Genomic DNA, 23,263 nt, shown 5'->3' on the forward strand with positions numbered 1-23,263 from the left:
GGAATATGGGATCAGCTTTATGCACAGAGGTTTCTATTATGATCTTACTTATGACACTGAGCAATGAAAGAAACATGAAAACTCTGTGCATTTTTCCAATTAACCTGTATTTTTAAATTCTATTCAGACTCAGAACCTAATTAAAAAGATGTAGCACAAACTAGGGATCACGTAATGCGCTTTTAACCTGGGACAAGTGTCTGGAAACATCTGAAAAAGTGTCCCTCCCAGATTTTAAAAATCGCTCTGTACAGGTCACAGTGCGAGGATCGGATTTATTTATGTGCCGTCCCATCACGCCCCGGAAACCACTGAAGGCAGAATGCTGAGGCCCCATTTGGAGAGCTAACGGTGGAATTCTTTAATGAGACAGACTCAGACGTGAGCTTCCGACATCTAGCAGGTGGCTTTGTCACCCACAGGGGCGCTCCGCCCAGCGGGCCCCCGGGATTCCTCCGTGGGCTGGAGAGGGAAGGGGTGCAGAGCCCAGGGCAGGCGCTGCAGGGCACATAGAGACGGCTGACTGCCGGGTGGGCCTCACCAACCGAGTGTGTCGTGCTGACCATCGTGGTGACCATCGTGGGGCAGCCAGGCCTGACTCCCCTGCCCGATGGGCCCGGGCTGCACAGGTGCCCACGTCTCCCGGGTCGTGCCAGGTCCACTGGGGGCCACCTCTGAAGGTGCGCACCATGACGATGCACTGTGGGGACATCCGGCCTGGGCAGCAGAGCAGGTCCCTGTCATCTCTCCTGTGGGAAACCACACAGGCCAGAGAACTTACTAGGAGCTGAGCTCTGCTCGCACGCACGGACCTGCCAGACCCCCGCACCCTCGCCTGCGCAGACACTGCGGCCCGTGCTTGTGCAGGGGGCGGATGGCCCCGGCTGGGGACGGAGCCGGGCAGAGCGAGGCCTTGCGTGCCCCTTGGCTCGGTCCCTTTGTCACGGCGTGCGCCCCGTAGTTTGCTCTTTGGGGAACGCGTGCTTGCATGGTTCTTTACGCCCCGCGTAGACCCTCGTGGTAAGTGGGAAACACGCTGTCATGAGCGGGAAGGGGACGCGAACGGCGTTGGGCTGGCGCGGGTCAGGCCCACACTCCGCGTTCGGCGGTGACGAGTCCTCGGTCGTTTCGCTCTCGTCTCTCTGAGCCAGCCTTGCTGGTGTCCGTGTGTGCGTGTGTGTGCGTGTGTGCATCTCTGCGTATGTGTGCGCATGTGTGTGACTGTGTGTGAGTGGGTGTGCATGCACGTGTGCGCATCCGTGCGCATGTGTGTGTGCACGGGTGTGTGCGTGCACGTGCGTGCGTGTGTGTGCGTGTGTGTGTGTGTGTGTGATTCCCTCGCAGCCCTCCAGCTGCAGGTGGGGACTCAGCTCTGGTTGGCAGCTGGTGGCACAGGTGTCCTTTCCTCAGCTGGCCACAGGGGGGCAGCACAGGCTCACTGTGCATGGTGACCCCGAGGTAGGCCGGAGCTGAGAGCACTGGGCAAGTGGGCTCGTGTGTGGTCACACGCACAGCATCTGATAGGACATCCAGCCGTCGGTGGCCCGCCCAGAGGGACGAGGGCCCGCGGCGTGTGTCCCTGTGCGTGCAGGGAGTGGCAAGCAGACGATTTCCTTCTGTCGTACACGACGTCTGGGAAGTGGAAAGTTCCACCTGGAAGTTACGGTTTCCTTGCGACAGCTGGAGTTTCACAGCTTGTGTGTGTGTTGGCTCGTCCTGGACGGTGAGCCGGTGGCGGAGCCACTGCTGGCTGCAGCCGGCGCCCTCGCCCACCCGCGAGCGGCCCTGTGGCTCCGCTTAGCGCCTGGCCCCACCCCGTCGGCCTCGGAAAGCCAGGGTCATACCGGAATCCCAAGTTCCCCCGGGATGTTCCCCTAAAGAGATACTTAGGAATATGGGATCAGCTTTATGCACAGAGGTTTCTATTATGATCTTACTTATGACACTGAGCAATGGGAGAAACGAAACTCTGTGCATTTTCAAACTGACCCATTTTTCAATTTACCAGACTTAGAACATAATTAAAAAGATGAAACACGGAAGCGTAGCACAAACTAGGGCTCAAGTGATGCAGTTTTAACCTGGGACGAGTGTCTGGAAACATCCAAAAAGGTGCTGTCACCCGCTTGTTAAAAGGAGCTCTGTAGAGGGGATTATATAAGGAGGGGATTTATTTATGTAAAATCCCACTCCGCCCCAGAAACCATCGGAGGCAGAATGCAAAGGCCCAGCTCAGCAGGACAGCGGTGGAGATCCTTAAATAGGTGACTCCAGAGAAAGCCCTGGAACAAAGCCGGGGGCACCTCTGCCCACCAGGCGCGTCCCCGAAGCCCCGGGCTCTCGCTCGGAGGTGATGTGGTTTCAGGTCCCTTGTTCGTGGGACCGCAGTGAAATTACCAGCTTCTCCGCAAAAGCAGAAAGAGTGACAGCTGCGCCTCGTTGGGACACTGTTCTATTTTGTGGGAAGGGGACGCGAACAGCGTTCGGGTGACGCGGGTCAGGCCCACACTCCGCGTTCGACGGGGATGAGTCCTCGGCCATTTCACTCACACCTCTCAGAGTCAGCTTTGCTGGTGTGTGTGTGTGTGTGTGTGTGTGTGTGTGTGTGTGTGTGTGCGTGCGCCTGTGTGTAATTCCCTCTCAGCCCTCCAGCTGCAGATCTGGGGACTCAGCTCACTTTAGCAGCTGGTGGCACAGGCGTCTTTCCCTCAGTTGGCCACAGGGGGGCAGTGCAGGCCCACCGCGCGTGGTGCCCAGGTGGGGCCTGAGCCCAGAGCACTGGCAAGCCGGCCGCGTGTGGTCGGTGGGTGACCCGCTTGAGATGCTTCACGCGTACGCAGCGAGGGGTCCCTCCGGGGCCTGGGGTGTGTGTGCGTGCCCCCACGTAGAAGCTGCCACGTGCGTGTCTACATCCTATCTCTGTTGGTACCTGTGCCAAGACTTTATCTGCATCTGTGTTTACATCATATCTGTGCCATATCCGTATCGGTATCCGCATCGATACCTACACGTATGTCATGCCTCTGTCTGCATATCAACGTTATATCTGTCTGTATCTGTAGCTATAATTATCTCTAAGTATTTGTCACACCAGGATCTAGTTACAAAATGACACCAATAGATATATTGGCTAAACCTAATCATTTTTTCACATGCCACTGATTTTAAAGACAGGACTCAAAACGTGATTTAAAAAATTTGTGAGACAGGAAAATCGCCAGGCACGAAATTGCGGCGATGATAAAGGCAGGTGCATGAGAATCAGCGTTAGTGATTCTGGGTGCACCCTCACAAGTGTGAGTGTCTGTGTGTGTCGCACACTCCCCCACAGTTGTGGGGCAGTCTCACCCTCCGATAGCTGCTTTGTAAGGAGCAGAGGTTGTGGGTACGCCTGAACCCGACACTGGCACCCTGGGCTAGGAGCCTGGTGTGGGGCCGGGACCCCTCGCTCCTCCGGGGGGACCTCCGCAGCTGAGACTTCCCTCCTGATGCTCAGCCACCTCACGTGGGTGTAAGATCAGCCCGTTCTGTGTCTCTGACCTCCTGCAAGTCTCGAGGTGGCCTCTTCTCTGTGTCCCAGTTGTAGGACTCTGTTCTGCAGACCTCGGGCGGTTCTCAGTGACAGTTCTGTGGTTTGGCTGTGGTGCTGAGGTGGCCGTGGGGGGAGGCGGCACCGCAGTCACCGGCTCCGCCATCTTCTACTCTTTACGTGTATCAGTTCAGCTTTTTAAGATTCCACATGTAAGTGCTATCACATGGCATGTGTCTTTCTCTGACTTCTGGTATGTAGCACAACGCTTTCCAGTTTCATCCACACTGTCGCCAATGGGAAGCTCTCTTTCCTGTGGCTGAGTAACAGTCCGTTGTACCATGTACCACGTCTTCCCTATCCATCCACCCACCGGTGGCCGCGTAGGGTGTTTTCCTCTCTTGACTGTTGTGAATAATGCTGCAGTGAACATGGGGAGTGCAGGTAGTTCTTCGAGATATTGATTTTGGTTTTGTCGGATAACTACCCAAATGTGGCATTGCCGGGTCATTAGTTCTATTTTTAATTTTTTGAGGTGCCCTCCACAATGTGTTCCATAGTGCACGAGGCTCCCTTTTCTCCTCATCCTCGCCAACATTTGTTATCTGCTCATTACCGATGTGGCCGTTCTGACAGGTGTGGGGTGACATCCCACTGAGATTTCGACTTGCATTTCCCTGATGATTAGTGACATTGAGCACCTTGTCAGGTACCTGTTGGCCATTTATTCTTCTCTGGAAAAATGTCTTTTCAGTTTCTCTGCCCGTTTTTTAAATTGGATCATTTAATTTTTTTTGCTCTTGAGTAGTATGAGTTCTTTATGTTTTTTAGAAAATAACCCCTTATTAGATATATGATTCGCAAATATTTTTCTCCCATTCCACTGCTTACCTTTTTTAGTTTTAATAATTGTTTCTTTTGATGTGCACAAGCACTTTACTTTGATGAAGTCCCATTTATTAATTTTTCTGCTGTTGCTTGAGCTTTGACTGTCAGATCTAAATAAAAACGTTGCCTAGATCAAAGTCAAGAAGCTTTTCTAGAGTTTAATGGTCAGGCCTATGTTTAAGTCTTTGATCTATTTCGAGTTAATTTTTGTGAGTGGTACAAGATAGAGAGCCAATTTCATTCTTATCGTGCGATTTTAGTTTTCCCAACACTGTTTATTGGAGAGACTGTGTTTTTCTTAATGAGTATTCTTGGCTCCTCTGTCAAATATTAATTGACTGTATTAAGTCAGTACCATGCTGCGTTGATTACTGTAGCGTCGTGGTGTGTTTAATATCTGGACATGTGATGCCTCCAGCTTTGTTCTATTTTGTCGTGATTTCTTTGGCTCTTTGGGGTCTTTTGTGGTTCCAAACAAAGTTTAGGATTGTTTTATTGTTTTTGGTGCTATTGTAAATGATCGTTTTCTTTCTTTTTTGGATATTTTGTTTTTACTGCATAAAAATGCAACTGGTTTCCATATGTTTTGTATCCTGCAATTTTACTGAATTTGCTGATTAGTTCTAACAGGTGCTAGTGGCGTCTTTAGGATGTTCTATATATAAGATCGTGTCATCTGCAAAGAAAGACAATTTTCTTTCTTTCTTCCTGATGTGGACACCTTTTTTCCCATGCCCGATGACTCTGGCTGTGACATCCAGTACTTGTCTTGTTCTTCATCTTACAGCAAAAGCCTTCAGCCTTTCACTATTGATTATGATGTTAGCTCTGGTCTTTTCGTATATTGTCATTATTATGTTGAGATATGTTCCTTTTATACCCAACTTGTTAAGTGTTTCTATCTTAAAAGGATATTATTCTTTTTCATGAAAGGGTGTTATTTTTGTCATGAAAGTATAAATGCATGTTCTGCATCTATATGACCATATGATTTTTACCTTTTATTCTATTTATGTAGTATGTCATATTTATTGATTTGTGATGATGAAATATACTCTCGTCCTGGACTAAATCCCACTTGATCGTGGTGCATGATTCTTTTAATATGCTGTTGAATTTGGTTTCCTAATCTTGTCATAAACTCTCGTATCTAAATGTATTAGGGATATTGGTCTGTAGTTTATTTTCTTACCATATTCTTATCTGTTGCTGGCCTCACAAAATGGGTTAGAGAGTTTTGTCTCTTCAATTTTTTGGAAGAGTTTGAGAATTGGTGTTACTACTTTCAATGCGTGGCACAGTTGACTGGTAAAACCTAGACTTTTTCCTGTTGGGAGTTTTATTATTACTACTAAATTTGTTAGGGTCGCATGGCTAATGACATTATATAAATTTCAGGTGTACAAAATTACAGTGCGACATCTGTGCCCTCAATCGTGTGCTCACTGCCCCAAGCCTAGTTTCCATCTGTCACCCTATATTTGACCCTCTTCATCCTCTTCATTGCCCACCCACTCTCTTCCCCCCTGTAACCGCCATCTGTTGTCTGTGTCTGTGAGTTTGTTTTTTGAATCGGGAGGTTTTCGATTACCAGTTCCATCTCCTTACTCATTATTCGTCTGTTCAGATTTTCTGTTTCTCCCGGATTCAGTCTTCGTAGCTTGTGCGTTTCATGGAATTTGTCCATTTCTTCTAGGTCATCCAATTTGTTGGCAGATGGTAGTGGTCTCTAACGATCCAGCATCTTTTCTCCTATCAGTTGTAATGTCTCCTCTTTAATTTCTGATTTTACTTATCTGAGGCTTCTCTCTCTCTTTTTTTACTCTAGCGAAAGCCTTGCCATTTTTTTAATCTTTTCCAAAAAAACAGCTTAGTTTCATTAATCTCATGTATTGTGTTTCTGGTCTCTTTAAATTTTCTGCTCTTTGTTATTTCGCTCTTCTGCTAACGGTGGGTTTAGTTTGTTCCTCTTTGTATAATTCCTTGAGATGGAGTGTTAGGGTGTTTCCTTGAGATTCTTCTTCCTTTACTCCGGGTGTCGATCTATAAACTTCCCTCTTGCGGCTGCTTTCACAGCGTCTCACACTTTTTCTGAATGTTGTACTTGCATTTTCACTTGTTTTGATATATTTTTGATTTCCCTTTTGCTTCTTTCTGTGACCCATTTGTTGTCCAAGAGTTTGTTGTGTCATTTTTATGTATTTGTAAATTTCCCAGCTTTCTTCCTCTTTATTGATTGATAGCTTCATACCACGGTGGTCAGCAAAGACGGTATGATTTCAATCTTCTTATGTTTGCTTAGGCTTTTGTGTCTTGTATGATCTATTCTGGAGAATGTACGTGTGCACTTGAGAAAAAAGTGTGTTCTGCTGCTATAGGGTGGGGTGTTTTGTGTACATCCGTTAGGGCTATTTGTATGGTTATAGTCCAACCTTCCCTTACTCATTTTCTGTCTGGATGATCTATACGTTGTTGAAAGTGGGTCATTGAAGTCCCCTATTCTTACTGTATTCTCTAGCCCGCCCTTTGTAGTTGCTGATGATAGTTTTTGTATATAGTTTGCGCCTGCTGGGTGCGCACGCATGCACACCCGGGCGCTCGTCTGCACGCGGAGCCTAACCTCTCGCCCCTCGAGTCCGGGGCCCGCAGAGACCGTGATGTGGGAAGCGCCCCCGCTCTAACGCAGTGCGTGCAAAATGCGGAGTCTCACATACCACCAACACAAAGAAAACGTGTCGACGGGTAGAAAAAATATGGATGAAAAGAAACCCGGGCACGTAGGAAGGATCCGGACTCCACGTGACAGGGAAGGAACACACTGCTGACGTCACAGGGTGACGATGTCAGGAGGGGCACAGAGCCCACGGCCGCCGGGGAGCCCCGGGCGGGAGGGCCAGGGCCGCGGCGTGACAGCGACCTCTCGTCCCTGCCCTGGGCCATTCACGCGGGTGACACTTCCCCCGTAAGAGCCACGGTCTCATCGCGCCATTGCGGTGAGGACGGGCGCGCAGCTGCCACCCCCGCCCCAGGCGTCGGGGACGGCGGCCGGGGACGGCGGCATCAGCGTTTGGAGGCCCAGACTTGGATTCGAAGCGATAACCAGGCTGCGCCAAACGGTCGCTGTCGAAACCCAGCCCCGCCTCCTCCGCGGGTTTATGGCACCGGCCAAGAGCGCGGTGACTGCCGCCAGCTTCCACTCACAGTTGGGGCGACACGTTCATTCCAGATTTAGGTCTGTTCGAGCTGAGAAACTCTTTTAGAAAATATGTGTATTTCCAGCCTTGTCAGGAGGCAGGGTTTTCTATGACTCTGGCTCAGGGATGGGAAACGAAGAATGAACGATCCCGGAGGGCGTCTCGAGTCGCTTCGCAGGGGGCGCTGTGTGCGCAGACGTGCCCGGGGCGCAGGGAGGGTGTCGTTGAAGCTTCACTTCTAAGTGGTACTCCTCTACGGTACCAACGTGCGCCACTGGGTGGGTCAGTCGGGACTGTTTCGTGGCCGACGGCGACTAAAACACAGAACGGAACACTTCGGGCGGCCTTCGGGGACGTCGCGGCCGCCCGGTACGTGACCGGGGGTTGCACATCACTTAACGGTCTTCGCCTCTCCCTTGCAGCCTGACCATCTCCGCGGAGTGCCCCATGCAGCTGGAGGACTTCCCCATGGACGCCCACGCGTGCCCCCTGAAGTTCGGCAGCTGTAAGTCGCTTCCGCCACTCAGAGCCACCCCCACGGGGCCGTTTCCATGGTGGTGCAGAGGCGTCTGGGCCCCGCGTGCGCGTGAACCCCGCGTGGGCTGCGGTCTGCCCGAGGAGGCGGGAGAGCGACGTGGGGCGCACGCGCCTTCCCCTGTGCCGGCCGGTCCCCCGCCCGGGTCCCCGGGAGCCTCCCCCGAGCAGAAGCTCCCGGGCAGGTGTCGCCCGACGTTCGCCTAGCGTTGACTCCTCATCATCACCTCTCACATCGCACGTCGCCTCCTGCAGGGGACCAGCCCCTACCACCCAGGTTCCGGGGCCCAGTCGGTCACTTTCCCCTCCTCGTAGTCACTGCCGTGCCAGTTCTCTTCTTCCAGAACGTTCCGTGAGGACAGCAACGTTGTCGCGCTCGTGCGCTGGGCGCCCGTACTTTTGCACGTCCGCCTCCGGCGTCCCTGATCTGAGCCGTCAGTCGTCGGTCCCTTAGTCGGTGCCTCTCGGTCACAGGCTCCGGAGCGACGCCACGATTAAAGTTGGGAAAGGCGCGTTTCCGGGATCGTTTTGGCTTCGCCGGTCTGTCTGCCTCCCGTGTACACGCCGGGGTCGTTGCTTCTGCCGTGGCCCGCGTCAGCCCCGGCGACCTCGGGACTTGCCGCTGCTCTCGCCTCAAGGTCACTGGCTCCTCTGTCACGTCCAACCTGCCGTTCGTCTCATACGGTCATTGATCCAGCGTCTTATCTTTGCCAGTTTAGAAATTCTACTTGGTTCTTTCGGTTTCAATGTCTCAGCTAAGATTTACTCTTAGTTTTTTTTACAACTTTTTTTATCACAAATCAATACATTGTTTTCCTTTACGCCCTTTCTCAAGGCCATAATAGCTGCTCTTAAACCCTCATAGGCTGAAACCAGGACTTGACTCCTTTCAGGGTCATTTTGTCTTGATTGTGTTTTCTGTTGGGCGTGGGACATCTTTTCCTGTTTCTTTTACATTTAATAATTTTGAATTCTTTCCTGGCTATTTCAGTTTTACATTGCTGAGACCATGGCTTCTGCTAAATTAGGGTGTTATTTACTTATTTTATTTATTTTACTTATTTTTTACGCCTACAGCACCTGTTCTCATGGTTAGTTGAACAAGTTCGGGTCATGGTCATTCAGTTTGATGGCAATGGCTGCAGGGCAGGCAGCAGAAAAGAAAATGTGTGACCCTCCAGTCCTCCCCTGAACGGTCTCACATGCAACAGCCCAACAACGGCGGTTCAATCACTCATCACGTTTAAAGCTGCAATCCATACCTGATGGGGTCTGGTCGCCTACACAGTCAGTCAAACCAAATAAGGTCAATCAGTGCACGTGGGTGTGTTTGTGTGTGTGTGCATGTGTGTATGTGCGTGTGCGTGTGTGTTTCTTCAGATCTTGAACTCTTAGGCCAAATGTCTTCACCTGCCTCATATTTTCAGGGTTGGTTTGGCTTCGGTGCCGATGGTGTCTGCGTCGGCCGCTGATCTCGTTACTCTGCCGTGCGAAGCAGTTAGCAGGGTTTTCTTCACAGATCATGTGTGTTTACAGTGGACCAAAAGCTAGAAAACCACACAAACTTCCCCGTACCTCAGTGAATATGGTTTCAGCTCAGCCATAATCATTTTAGGAGAAGGGATGTTTTTCAATTAAGCATTTTTCTTCCTTGTCTTTTTTTTTTTTTTTCGAATTTCCTAAAAATAGCTTCCTGGCCAAGTAGTTCAGTTATACCACGGGCATCGGAGCGTGCAGAGGCTAAATGTGAAAGTATAATGAGTTTCAAATTATCCAATCCACCGGCTTCTCTGCTGTTAGGAGAGAAAGGAATGCAAATGAGTGTCATTATTCTAATGAGCCACATGTGGGGCGTCTCTGCTGCATAACCGAATGAGCAGACGTCTCTGTTACTGCCGTCTCTGCCCCCGAGAATCCCGGCAAACGCTGGAATTGGCCCCCGCGTGAACTCTTCTCGTCTGTAAGGAAACTCCTTACAGACAATGTCATGGCTCGCCTTTGGGAAGACAAACCAAGACTATGTAGAAAAGAAGACTTAGCTTCTTTTTGTTGAGTTGATTTGCGGAGCGTTGCGTTGACCAGCAAAGTCACGAGGCAACATCTGGGCTCGTGAACGTGTGACCCAGTCAGACATCGCCGCGTCCTCGCTACGTGGGGTTCCGGGAGATCGGGGTTGATGTCACGCAGTAGGTGACACATGCGTTACGATGCGTCAGCTCTGACGCTGCCACCCAGGTCACGCCCAGCAGGTCACGCCCAGCAGGGTGCGGGGGCCTCGGGCACAGGGCTCAGAGTGCCTGCCGCGGTGTGTCTGCTAGGGTGTGCACACACACCGGAGAGTGTGCGCTGAGTCCACGCACGGCCACGTGAGGCCGTGTTCGTCAGGTCCCCTCGATCGCTGTTCAGCAGACACCCCGGGCGTGCCGCACACCTCACGGGGTGCAGAGAAGACACAGGCGTGCCGACGGCGCTGTGCCCCCCGGAAGCCGGCGGGTGCATCGGTCATCGGGGCGAGTGCCCTTGTGTAGCTGGAAGGCCCTGGAATTCACGGACGGCGACGACGCTTTGAGCCGGGCCTGGCAGGAGGCGCAGCAGGAGTGGGGACGGAGCACGGGTGGCCGGGCGTCAGCGGGTGCAGGTGACGTGCACCTGCTTCGCGGCACGGAAGGGCGGCGTCCCGAGCCGCGTGGGGAGGGTCCAGCGAGCAGGCGGAGCGCGTGCTGTCCGGAGCGGGGCACGGAGCCGAACTAGCGGGCAGGAAGACGGGGCCATGGGGGCGGAGAGCCGGGCGGTGGCTCTGCTCAGGGGCAGCCGAAGGGCGGACGGGGCCCGTCACCAGCTCCCGCCGTGGGCGGCATCGGTGGCTCCGAGGGGCTGGTCTAGCCGTGGTTATTACTGTATTGGGTCCTTGTCGTGACTCGAATGTTGTCGTCCACACCCCAACACTGGAGAGAGATGCTTGGAGGACCCAGGCCTCAGTGACAGACCGCCGTCTGCCAGCCGGTGACGCCCGCCACACAGACACGCTGCCCCGGGCGCCACACCAGCGAGCCCCAGCAGAGCCTGCGACTGGGCCACCCACGCCCACTGTGCAGTGACACGGGCCCCGCACTCAGTAGGGCAGCAGGTGGGGTCTGCACCTCCAAGGTCCGGCCAGCCTCCATGCCTACCTGCGATGCCCACCTGCATCCTTTCCTGCAGGCCCGGAGGGGGCCCTGCACCCCAGACCTCTGTCCCCACGCCCCAGGAAGCTCCGTGCACCTCAGAGCTCTGTCCCCATGCCCCAGGAAGCTCCATGCACCCCAGACCTCTGTCCCCACACCCCAGGAAGCTCCGTGCACCCCAGACCTCTGTCCCCACGCCCCAGGAAGCTCTGCGTGTCCCGAGGTCCTCCCCCACCCTCCGTCCTGAGCAGACTTGGCGCCGAGTAAGGAGGCTGCTCTCCGGGAAGCGAGGGCGTCGCTTCCTGTGCTCCGGGCTCAGACCCGCGCCCGTGTCCCCAGACCTGGCTGCGGTCACCAAGGCCTACTGCCCAGAGGTCCGGGTGCCTCGCGGGCTTCAGGCCTCCACCTGACACGTGCTCCAAGGGCTGCGGGGGCCACTGGGGTCTCGGCCGGTGCCCGCGGTGCCCCCACCCAGACGCGACAGCAGCTGGCCATGCGGGGAGCGTCCGCGCCCCACCCGATCGCCCCGAGCGGCACGCCCCCCGGGAAGCACGGGGGTGGCCACCGGCACACGTGCCAGACGAGGCGCACACTCGCGGGCAGGCGCCATGTTGCCTGCTGGGGACAAGGACAGCACTCGGCAGCCGCCCGCACTGCGAGCCAGGAAATGCCAGGATTGCGCCACAGACCCACACGGTTGTGACCCTCGCCCCCCGCAGGCCCCCGGCAGGTGCCTGTCACACGCCTAGGGGTTTACACCGCATTGATTAACTTCTCAGGGCCGTGTGTCCCCGGATGTGCAAACACCTGAGCCCTGAGCGTTCCTTTGCACAGCTGAAACATATACAATGTATCACGCCACTTAACCTCCCTGAGGCTGGCGGAGGTGGAATGATGAGACAGACAGCACGTCTGTCTGTCTGTCATCTGTGTCTCAGCTCCGGAGGTGCTGCCTGCTCCGCTCCCGGGGTCACCGTCACCTGCCCCACGCCGCGTGGCTCCTGGCCTTTCCTCCCCTGGCAAGGCCAGCAGGGCCAGTGGCGTCCGCGGCTCTGAGCTGGGTCTCTCTGCCTCCTGCTGGCGGAAGTCCTGGGTTTTAAGGCTCAAGCGATTACGCCGAGCCGGCCGGGATAATACGGGATCATCTGTAGGCGCTGAGGCCCGGGCCCTCTTTCCATCTGTGCGGTGCCTTGCCGTGGCACGTGACGTCCACGGGCAGTAACGCTCACAGCGTGACACCGGGGACGAGGGCCGGGCCACCAGGCCCACCATGCCTGTCCCCAGCAGGACCGCGTGGGGCGGCAGGACAAGGGGCCGTCGCCAGGTGGGACCCTTGCAGTGGGGGTGCAGCCAGGTGCCGCCCGGCCGTGCACACATCCCGCCACTGCGCAGCCTGCGGCAAGGCAGCAGGCGCCCTGCGAGGCGGGCAGTCACCACCCATCGTCCAGGCGGGGAAGCTGAGGCTGGGGCTGCGGGCTCAGGGCCCCAGGAGGAAATGCCGGAGGCGCCAGGCGCAGGGGCCTCAGGGCCGGGAGGGCCTCAGGGCCGGGGGGGGGCCTCAGGGCGGGGGGCCTCAGGGCCGGGAGGGCCTCAGGGCCGGGGGGGGCCTCAGGGCGGGGGGCCTCAGGACGGGGGCCTCAGGGCCGGGAGGGCCTCAGGACGGGGGGCCTCAGGACGGGGGCCTCAGGGCCGGGAGGGCCAGCCCGGCAGCCCCGCCTGGCACAGCACCCCACACGCTCCGCCGCCATCGCCCTCGCAGCTTCCGCGGACACCTTGGGTCGTGCCAGGCTGCGGTGGTGCCGCGGTCATGCCACTTTCTGTCCCCCATGCAGACGCGTACCCCAATTCTGAAGTCGTCTACGTGTGGACCAACGGCACCGCCAAGTCGGTGGTGGTGGCGGAAGACGGCTCCAGGCTGAACCAGTACCACCTGATGGGGCAGACGGTGGGCACGGAGAACGTCAGCACCAGCACGGGTGAGCCGGCCGCAGCCCGCAAGTGCCCCGGCCCCCTCCCCTGCTCTCCCCTGCCCGGGGCTGCCACGGCCCGCCGCCAGGCACTGCCGACACCCGGGGTCCCCTCTCCCCAAGGGGCCAGGTTTTGCCTCGTGCGTCTTTCCTGTCCGGTGCCAGGGACACACCCTCAGGTGGCCTTGCCGAGCCCGGGGCTCGGCTCCAACAGCAAACATCCTCAGAGCTGCATTCACAGACCCAGACGTCCCTAGGCTCTGCCCACGCGGCCGGCAGACCACTCCGCGTTGGCGGCCCTACTGGGGTCCGCTCCAGGGGGACCCCAGGCCCAGCCCCCATGTCCACAGGTCGGCCAGGCTCCCTGGCCACACCTTCCACCTCTTGCAATGTAGCCACGGAAGTCCTCACCTCAGCTCCGTTTGGCCGCCACTTCTGGAAGCTCCTCCCCGTCCCCCCAGGGGGCTGCACAGCCAGGTGGCACCAGAGACCCCCACGAACAGCCCGCCACACCCCCCACCGCCAGCAGCCCGCAGTCCTTACCAGTTCACCGTCAGGGCGGCGTCGTTGTCGGCGATGAGCGGCAGGTCCCCGCTGGCCTCCCACACGGCCAGGCAGACCCACAGGAGGCAGTGGGGCATGGCCACCGACGTGCCTGAGCCCCTGGCAGGGACAGGGCAGGGCCCAGACCCTCGGCCGCCAGACGCCGCTGCGCGTCACCCCGCACCGCCCGGGCCGGGCGAGCGCAGACCGGGGGGCGAAGTCGCCCCAGCCCCTCGGAGCCCACCCTGGCTGCGACACGGGGCGCAAGTCCTGCTCCCCCTGCCCCGGGGCCGTGACGTCCCCGAGTTCTATCAGGAGGGGCTAAATCCTGAAATCCCGGTGGCGGTGGCAGTGAGGGTGGGGGCAGAGGCACAGATTGCGACCGGGATCAGGAGAACACAAATCCGATTTGCCCCGGGAGACGCGTCCGGCAGTCGCGGCTCCTCAGGGCCGGCGGTCACGAGACTGGCTTACGAAACGCCCGCTAAGAAACCCGTGCGCCCCCTCTTCCCGCCCCCCCCCCCCCGCCTCTCCAATCCGCCCAGTAAATCCGGGTCCGGGGGGCGGTGGCGATGGGCGGCCGGGGCCGCGGCGGGCGGCGCTGACCGGCTGTGGCCCGCCGCCCGCAGGCGAGTACACCGTCATGACCGCCCACTTCCACCTGAAGAGGAAGATAGGCTACTTCGTCATCCAGACCTACCTGCCCTGCATCATGACGGTGATCCTGTCCCAGGTGTCCTTCTGGCTGAACCGAGAGTCCGTCCCGGCCAGGACCGTGTTCGGTGAGTGTCCCGGGCCCGTGGCCTCCTCCGACCGCCCCCACAGCCACAGCCTCTGACTGCGAAGGGCCGTCTGTCCGACCTGCCTCTGGAGGCGCGGACGGGTGGGGGGCGCCCGGTGGTGAGGGTCAGGGGTCACCACTTCCCTTCCGAAGAGCCTTTCGCTGGCAGCGTGCCTGTTTTGAGGTTTAAAATTGCTAGCAATCTGTCCTATGGCAGATTTTGCTAGTATTTACACAGGTCTCACCAAGTCCCATTTTGTGCGTTATCAGGCAGTTTTCTGTGACAGGTGTGTCACTTACAATTAACCCCCAAGTGGCAATCAGTGTCCCATGTGTGATGTAACGGATTCTCTATATAAGGTATTAGGATCACGCATGTGTATTCACACCATGATACACGTATGTGCGCACGACGTGTGCACATATACGCTATGTGCGTTCGTTAACACACGGTACACGTACGTACGGGTGGTGTTCACACATGTTCATGCTAAGTATATGTTTGCATGCATGATGCACATGTGTACATGTGTGTGCTAAGTGTGTTCGTGCGCGTGATTCGCGTAAGTGCGGGTGATGTGTGCGCACATGTTCTAAGTATGTGTGCTTGATGCACGCACGTACGCATGGCGTGTACACGTGCGTGCTGTGTGCGTTCACACATGATACACGTGAGGACAGGTGATGTTCGCGCGTGCGCACTGAGTGGTGATTGCGCGTGTCACACATGTGCGCAGAGGACCCAGGAAGACGCGAGAGGCCTGTTCCAGGCCACGCACAGGACGCCCCTCCCGGCACAAGGATTCTGGGAAGAGTCAGGTGCCCACTGAGGTGTCCTAAGGTTCGGTCCTGCTCCGGCTCCCGCCTGGCCACCGGGAGCTGCTCGGCTTGGCTGTGGCAGCGCCGGGCCATCTCCACGTGGCCTTCTCCCCGTGGCCTTTCCCCACGTGGCCATCTCCCTGTGGCCTTTCCTCACGTGGCCTTCCCCACGTGGCCTTCCCCCGGCATGTGCGTCTGTGATGCTGGTCATGTTGAACAGCCTCAGTGTAACCTGGCTACTTCTGTAGGGGCTGTTTCCAGGTTTTGAGGCCACATTTTGAGGTTAGGACCTCAGTGCGTGAGCATGGGGAGGACATGGCGTGACCCGCGCAGAGCGGGTGTGGTGAGAAGGGCGGCAGGGCCCGTGGAGGCCACGTGGGCTGCTTCTCACTCACCAGCTGGAGGGCTCGGGTCCATGGCTAACTTTGTAAATCGTTAAGCTTCTCACCCGCGCAGAACAGAGCCCCGGTGGGAGACACCGCGCCGGCTCCTTCCTGCCAGACCCGCGTCCTCGGCCAGCATCACCCTCTCAGGGGGCAGCTCAGCGCACAGTCACGGCGGGTGTCCCCGAGGCCAGGGCAGACGGCCGGGCCCCCGCACGGTCGCCTTGCGGGAGGGCGCGCAGTGCAGACTGCGAGCAGGCCCGTGGCGCCGCTGAGCCTCGCGCCCAGGCCCACAGCACGCACAGCCGACCGCGGCGGAGCCCTCCGCGGGCCCGCAAGGGTGCCACGCCCCGACTCGGGGGCGCGTGCACGGCACCAGGGCGCAGGCCGGTCGGACCCGGCGCCCGCCTCCCGAACACACGAGCCAGGGGAGGCGGGCGGCCTGCAGACAGCCGACCGGGGGGGGCTCTGGCCGCGGACGAGCGCCCGTCACAGCCGGGGGGGGCGGGGGGGGCACGTGGGTGGGGGTGCCCGTCTCCGACCCGCCTCCGCTGTCCCCCAGGCGTGACCACGGTGCTGACCATGACCACGCTGAGCATCAGCGCCCGCAACTCGCTGCCCAAAGTGGCCTACGCCACGGCCATGGACTGGTTCATCGCCGTCTGCTACGCCTTCGTGTTCTCCGCCCTCATCGAGTTCGCCACCGTCAACTACTTCACCAAGAGGGGCTGGGCCTGGGACGGCAAGAAGGCCTCGGAGGCCGCCAAGAACAAGGTGCGGCCGCGGCCCCCCGCGCGACACCGCGGCCCGCCCGCCCGCGAGGCGCTTACACGTCTCACTCACGACCGGCCCAGGCCCCCCGTTCTCCGAACCCCCAGCCCCGCCGAAGCCAGAGGCTGGGCGGCGGCCGTGGCCTCCGCCTGTCCCGGCCCTCCCCGCCCCGCCGCCGTCGTTAGGCGTCCATTCCCCTGGCCACGCCTGCCACGTCGCCGTGCGCTGCGCCTGCTCGGTGGCCACCGGTCACACGGGGAGCCGAGCAGCGCGTGGCCACCGGCCGGGCGCCCCAACCATGGCGGGAAAAGCGCGGCTCCCTGCAGAGCACTCGACAGTCGGGAACCTGGGTGGCCGGGGCCGAAATCCAAGGCGGCTGAAGGGGGGGGTGCCACGCAGCCCAGCGAGCCGGGCACGTCCGGGGAGACGGGACCACGGTCAGCCGCGCCGCCCCGCAGACAGAGAGCAGACAGACAGACGGACTGACAGGTGGACGCGAAGGCAGAGCACAGCCTGCAGGGCGCCCCGGGAGGAGCCCCAGCCAGCGGGGGTAGTCGGAGGCCCTGAGCTGACCTGGCACGTCTCCTCCATCCACCCCAAGTGCCCCGAGTCCCGCCCACACCCCGTCAGCCGGGAAGACTCCCTTCCACGACCCGCCGCCCAGCTGGAGGGAGGCTTAGCAGCCCCGTCCTGGGGCCTCGGGGACCAGGGCGGGGGTCTCGACGCGTAGACGCCTCGACAGCGGGTGCGTCTGGGGCGGGGCGGAGGACGTGGAGTCATCACGGGGACGAGGGGGCGGGGGGAGGTCTGGGGGGAGGACGGGAAAGGGGTGTGGACAGAGGGGGCACCCCCTCAGCACCAGCCCGTGTTGCGGGGAGCTGAATGTCCCCTGAGGGCTGAGTCTTGTGTGGCCATGTGACGTGGCCTGGGGACAGCCGTGTGAGGGGGTGGAGTGGACGGAGCCCAGTGCAGGAGCCGAGGCCGTCGGCCTCTGTCTGTGAGCCCAAGAGGAGGCTGGGCCGGGGGCCCGTCACGTGGTCCCCCACCGCTGCCGGCCTCCACGTCCGCACTCAGCCCCCGGGCCATCGGCGTGGACGGCGACCAGGGGCCGGAGGGGGTGACGGGGACGTGGGCTGTCGGACCCCGCAGCAGCGCTGGGCTTGGAGAACCAGCAGCTCACCTCCACACGCCTCACAGGTTGCTGCGCGGCTGTGGGTCCCCAGAGGGTGGCGCTCCGGGGGTCCTGCCCCCACCCCCCACATCTCTGTCCACCGTCACCGACTCTGCCTGTCGTAGAAGTTCGTGCCCACGGCTGGGGGGGGGCCCCCTCTGCCGACACTGAGCTGACGCCCCCGTCTGCCGTGAGACGTGGCCTCAGGACCCTCCGCGGTGAGCAGACGGTGGCCTGCACTGGGCGCACCCTCACGTCCTTATTGTGTTTTGCAGAAAAAGGAGCGTGAACTCACGCTCAATACGCCCACGAATGCCAGCATCACCGGGAGGTTGCCCCTCCCCCTCAACAGCCCCAGCGAGCAGACCCCGGGCGAGGCGGCCGACACGGACTCGGCCCCAGCGAACCCCGCCGAGGACCAGACCCCCGACAGCAAGAAGACCTACAACAGCATCAGCAAGATCGACAAAATGTCCCGGATCGTGTTCCCGGTCCTGTTCGGCACCTTCAACTTAGTCTACTGGGCGACGTATCTGAACAGGGAGCCGGAGATCAAAGGGGCCATCTCTCCACAGTGACTGCCACCCTGGCGCCGAGAGACGCCCCCGTCCCACACGATGGCACCGGACTGGCTGGGCACGGGGGGCCGCCCGCACCTGCGCTCACCCCTTCAGGAAACGTTTGCATGTTCAATAATGTGTGCGAGTAGCATTGCCTTGATGTTCCCACATTTGACGTCGGGTGTTGCGAAAATGTCACAAAGCAAGGGACCTTCTAGGACGGTAGAAAACAAGGGCTCTGACTCTCAGACGCTACCTTCCCTTACACTGACGGTTTACAAACCAGATGAGTCTATTTTTAATTGTTCCGAGCATTACCTGACAGTGTTTTTGTATACTTCAAATGTCATTTCATACGAAATTTCCCAGCAAATAAATATTTTAGGAAATGCTTCCTGACGATGACTTGACCAACTCGTGCAAGACACAAAGACCAAAAAGAGCACATTTTTCATTAAAAAGGGCAGTGGGCATTTGTGTACAAAACTAACTACCTTTGATAATCCTTACTGTTCAGAAATTAGACGGCCCTGCATGTCCTTCCTGTAAGAAATAGAATAGGCAAATGTGTCTGCAGACGAATTTCGTACCAGAAACCTGTGGGGTGTTACAGTAACAGATAAAATATCTCCCCAAGGAACAATTTTTCTGCTTAAAAATCTTTGTTTTTTTGTTTTTTTGTGTTTTTTTGGGAGAGAAAGCAAGCTTATTTCTCTCCCCCGACTCCCTCCCTTGAACTGAACAGCGAGCAAGGAAGGAAAGTTAAGCAGTGGCGAGCCGCCAGCCCGGCTCGGCCCGCGTCCACCCTCCGCCGCCTGTCCGCAGCTGACCACCTCACTCTCGCTGCAGCCAGTGTGCCGTGCTTCCGTGGTGACAAACCGTGACCGAGTCACTTTCCGTCTTTCTTCCTTGTACTTCCTGCTGTTAGCTTTTGTATATGAACCGTTCATTGAAAAATAAATGTTCATTAAAAAATTAAAAACTGAACTGACCTTGTGGACAGATGTTATTCTCTGAAAAAAAATATATCGTATTTTGGCGGGCTCACTTCCTAAAGGTGACCCAAGGGAACCCCGGGATGACACGGTTTGGGGGAGCGCCCAGCTGGGTGAGCGTGAGGGCAAAGCCACGGCCCTGCCATCTGGGACGCGCAGTACCGAGGGTCTCCACCTGGGGGCTCCCCACCCCGCGAGCGTCCCCGAGGCGGGTGCTGGCTGCGCGGGCAGGGCGGCTGCTGGGTCCTCTTTGGTGCCTGCCCTCTGCTGTCCGCGAGCGGTGGCCCAGGAGGCCCTGACGCGGACCATCCACCCACTGTCGGAGGAGGCACCCCGGAACGCGCGTGGAAGGCACGCTCTCCGTGACCCGCTCGGAAATCCGGACGTGGGCTCACGGGCGTCCGCCGGGCCCCCCAGCACTGACCCCGCGCGCTGCGAGTCGGGTCCGAGTGAACACACACATACAAACGCGCACGGTAGGCGTCTCGGCCACGCAGAAGGCGACGTCCTCACGTCGGCCTGCAGCGACTTGCCCCGCAGGCTCCCGGCTTCGTTCCCGAAAGGCCCAGAAGCTCTGCTGAGCGGGTCCCGGGCAGACGAGCCCACTGCGTTGACGGGCTGCTCAGCCTCAAGTCTGCTGAACGTTGGGCCAGGGAAAGGTCCCATTTTCCGCTCTCTGATTTTGTACCGTAGATATTTCAGTGTTTGTTATTTTTAACGAGCACGTAAGGATCACCTTGGGGAAAATGATAACAAGGCAAGAAACGAAAAACTTTAAAAATCATTATAAATCACAGCGCCCTACTTTTAGAATCGTGGTAATTAAACGTGTCTCTCTTGACATCGCCATAAATAGAAAGGATATTCTAATAAGTCAGCAATCAGTATTCTGCATTTCTCAGGAATCTATGCGTTTATCTAGGGCTTTGGCTAAAGTTAGCCTAAATGATTTTCTACCATAACTGGGTTAAAATGCTTCTAGATAACTCTCCAAATTAAAATGGCACAGCAGACACCCCACCGGAGCCTGACGAGGAGGTTGTCAAGCTTCTAGCCTATTTGCTACATTAACACCTTAGAAACAGTCTGTCTCCTATGGGACGATGTACAGAGACAAGAAAGTCAGAAATCTGTTTCACGAACGGGGAGTCGAATCCCGGAGGGGCGAATCCATTGGCTCGGCTCGCCTTGCGCGTGAGGAGAAACGCAGGCCGAGGATCAGGCGTCACCACGACCGCGTGTGCACGGAGCCCGGCGGCTGCCTCCCGGCGGAAGTCGACCTAGAGCAGACGTGGAACCGAAAAGGGAAAGTCTTGTTTCCAGCCCTGGCCGAATGATTATGTATCAAGAGCGCCCTAGAGAATTATTATTTTTTTTCATGGAAAACATGACCTTTAAGTCTGTGTCTTATGTCACAACTCTGTGCTTCTGTGATAGAATCCTCTCGACAGATGGACTCGGGGTGCCCTGTCCGTCCCCCACCCCGACTTGAGACAGACAGACAGAGACGGGACGGGGGTGGGGACGATGGGGGAGGGGAGAGAGACGGAAGCCCTGGAGCCCAGTGTCTCGAGGTGACTGGACTCGTAAGCGCCCTGGCTCCTTCCGTGGAAATGGCATTTTAAATATTTAAAAATCGGTCTCAGCGTCTGTCTGGACCAGTCGGCGCCATGAGCAAACGTGGGGGGTGCCTGGCCAAGATTACTCTGGCTATCGCCGTGTCTTAGTCATGAGCCTGTTGGCCAAAGACCGGGGTGGCTGGGGACAGAGGCCGACCGGTGTCCCAGAGTGGGTCGTCCTGTCCACGTAAGTACCAAAGTCCACCAATTCCGAGGGCATTGCTCGGGGCTCGTTCGCATGGGACATATTTATTTTCCTCCCGTGAACATATGGAAAGTCACAAGACCTCTTCCCAGACCACCTGTCACCGGAGTTCCAGGTGTGTCCCCTCCCGGGCCCTGGCCAACTTTCCACACCGTGGCACAGGGCAGGCTCGCACCTCTGCACGCCTGTCCCTCCAGGCGCAGTACAGCGTGCACTGTCCTTCGGGGTGACCCAGAGCGAGGTCGCAGCACTTCTCTCTGCTTTCAGGTGGGACCTGCACACCGTACCGAGCCGGCTACAAATGCGGCACGAGTTTTTCCCTCTGAGCCTCTGGTTCTAGGGGACTCTCAGGAGGCCGTGGCCTGGGGGCAGAGACAGAAGGGGAGCCATTGAGCCACTCGCCTCTTTTGGAGGGAAAAACAATCGAGGTTTCCGTGGGCTGGCATAGGATGCGAGTCTGAAGCGGGGTGGGCCAGGGGCCCCGAGGCGGCAAGGTGGCGGTGGCCGGGTGTGGCCTCAGGGGGGCAGCAGGCGGGTCCCAGCTGTGCTGTGTCTCGTTGGGGTCAACGGATCAATGTCACCATCTTGGCTGTGACAATGTGGGTTGTTACTTCTGGCGGAAACTCAGTAAAGGATGCATGGGACGTGGCTGTTTGTTCCTTCGTACAAATTCATGTGAATCTGCAATTACATTTAGAGAAAAAAAAATGTTTAACTAAAAATTACAAGCTTCTCAAAATTAAAAGAAACACAGAGGGAAAAAAAAACCAAATGAAAGTTAAATCGATACCTCGAGAAACCAGAGGATAATGACAGTTAAGAGAAAATAACTTTCAAATGGAAATTCTATGCCCAGAATAACTACATTTTAAGAAAGAGAACACAATGGAGACACCTTAAGGCTCATAAAGCTTGAGGTTTTAAGTGCCAAAGGATTCATACTAAAAGAAAGTCTAAGAAATGAAAAAAAAAAAATTCCCGTTCAGATATGAAAGAAAGAAATGTGGACAAAAAGGCACAAACATGTCGATAAATCTAAACTCGCGGAGCACGCCAACGTCGCCTCCTGTGCGAGGAGAAAGCGGATGAAAATGCAGTCCCAGGCCACTCCAGCAGCGCGCAACGAGGCGGGGGGTGGGGGCCGGGCCCTGCCACAAGGTTCCGCGTCCTTGGTTATTTCGTTATTTCGGTGAAGTAAAGGTTTCATCACCTCCAACTCAACCGCAGGGGGCCTCCATTAAAAGAACCGATGGCGAGTATTCAATATACTTAATCGTGGATCTAAAGTGAAAAAGACGGGAATGAGGGTGGCGGTGAGCCGCACGAGTGTTAAACATTGTGACAGGGCGGAAGAATAAAGCTGAAAACTAAAGGGGAAGGAGGCAGGCAGAGGAAAACACGGCTAGCTCCGCAACTGTTGCAGAGACGACAAGGAAAAGTCGGAGCCAGGCGCTCAGAACCGACGAGCCGGGGAGCAGAAGGCCCAGTGAGAAGAACGAGGATGATGGATTTTAGGACAAAAATGCCAAATTCCCTGTATTCCAAAAACGAAATCCAGCATGAGCGAAGACGACCCACTACACAGAGAAAGTCGGTCCCTGGCCACCGAAGTGATTCTTATCATAAAAGTGAAGGACTCACCCCTTCCGTCAAAAGAATATTTCCGTCAGGGAGATCACCGCTGCACACCTGAAACTAACATAATATTGAATGTCAACTGGAATCGAAAACTTCTTTTGAAAAGGAAAATATTTTCAAATAGAACCAATTCTGCTGCTAAATGGGAAGATATCGGCAAAGACACACCATGCCAGGCAAATCAAAATTAGAAGAGAAGCAGAGTTTAAACTCCCGACATCAGACAAGGTGGCATTCAGGCATGAAATGATTAAACATGACAAACCATGATTAAAAGCAAAGGTTTAGCGGAAAACCTAGAAATGCACCAAAAAGTACATCCATCATCCATACAAAGCAGAAACTATGGGAGGTGAAAGGAGACAAAGATACCGGTATATAAAAATTAGAAATGTTAATAAGCCAATATCAGGACAAAATAAGGCAAGAGGCCTTAAAGTAAGTAAAAATATAGAAAAACTAAACAGGATAGTGATGTAGGTCTCATGGATACACATACATC

The 23,263-nt window shown here is 56.8% G+C and overlaps 1 protein-coding gene across 1 annotated transcript in view; it reads left to right on the forward strand.

The window, feature by feature from the left end:
• The window catches only part of GABRA5 (gamma-aminobutyric acid type A receptor subunit alpha5), a 31,676-nt gene extending 12,197 nt beyond the window's left edge, over positions 1–19,479 (forward strand). Inside the window, exons 5-9 of the mRNA XM_036232074.1 lie at positions 8,034–8,116; positions 13,142–13,285; positions 14,449–14,601; positions 16,365–16,576; positions 18,020–19,479. Coding sequence (XP_036087967.1) covers positions 8,034–8,116; positions 13,142–13,285; positions 14,449–14,601; positions 16,365–16,576; positions 18,020–18,322 — 895 coding nt within the window. The 3' untranslated portion in view covers positions 18,323–19,479. The remainder of the gene's footprint in view (positions 1–8,033; positions 8,117–13,141; positions 13,286–14,448; positions 14,602–16,364; positions 16,577–18,019) is intronic.
• Positions 19,480–23,263: the final 3,784 nt, after the last annotated feature.

This window comes from Rousettus aegyptiacus, unplaced genomic scaffold, assembly GCF_014176215.1.
Source record: "Rousettus aegyptiacus isolate mRouAeg1 unplaced genomic scaffold, mRouAeg1.p scaffold_m13_p_14, whole genome shotgun sequence".
NCBI lineage: Eukaryota > Metazoa > Chordata > Mammalia > Chiroptera > Pteropodidae > Rousettus > Rousettus aegyptiacus.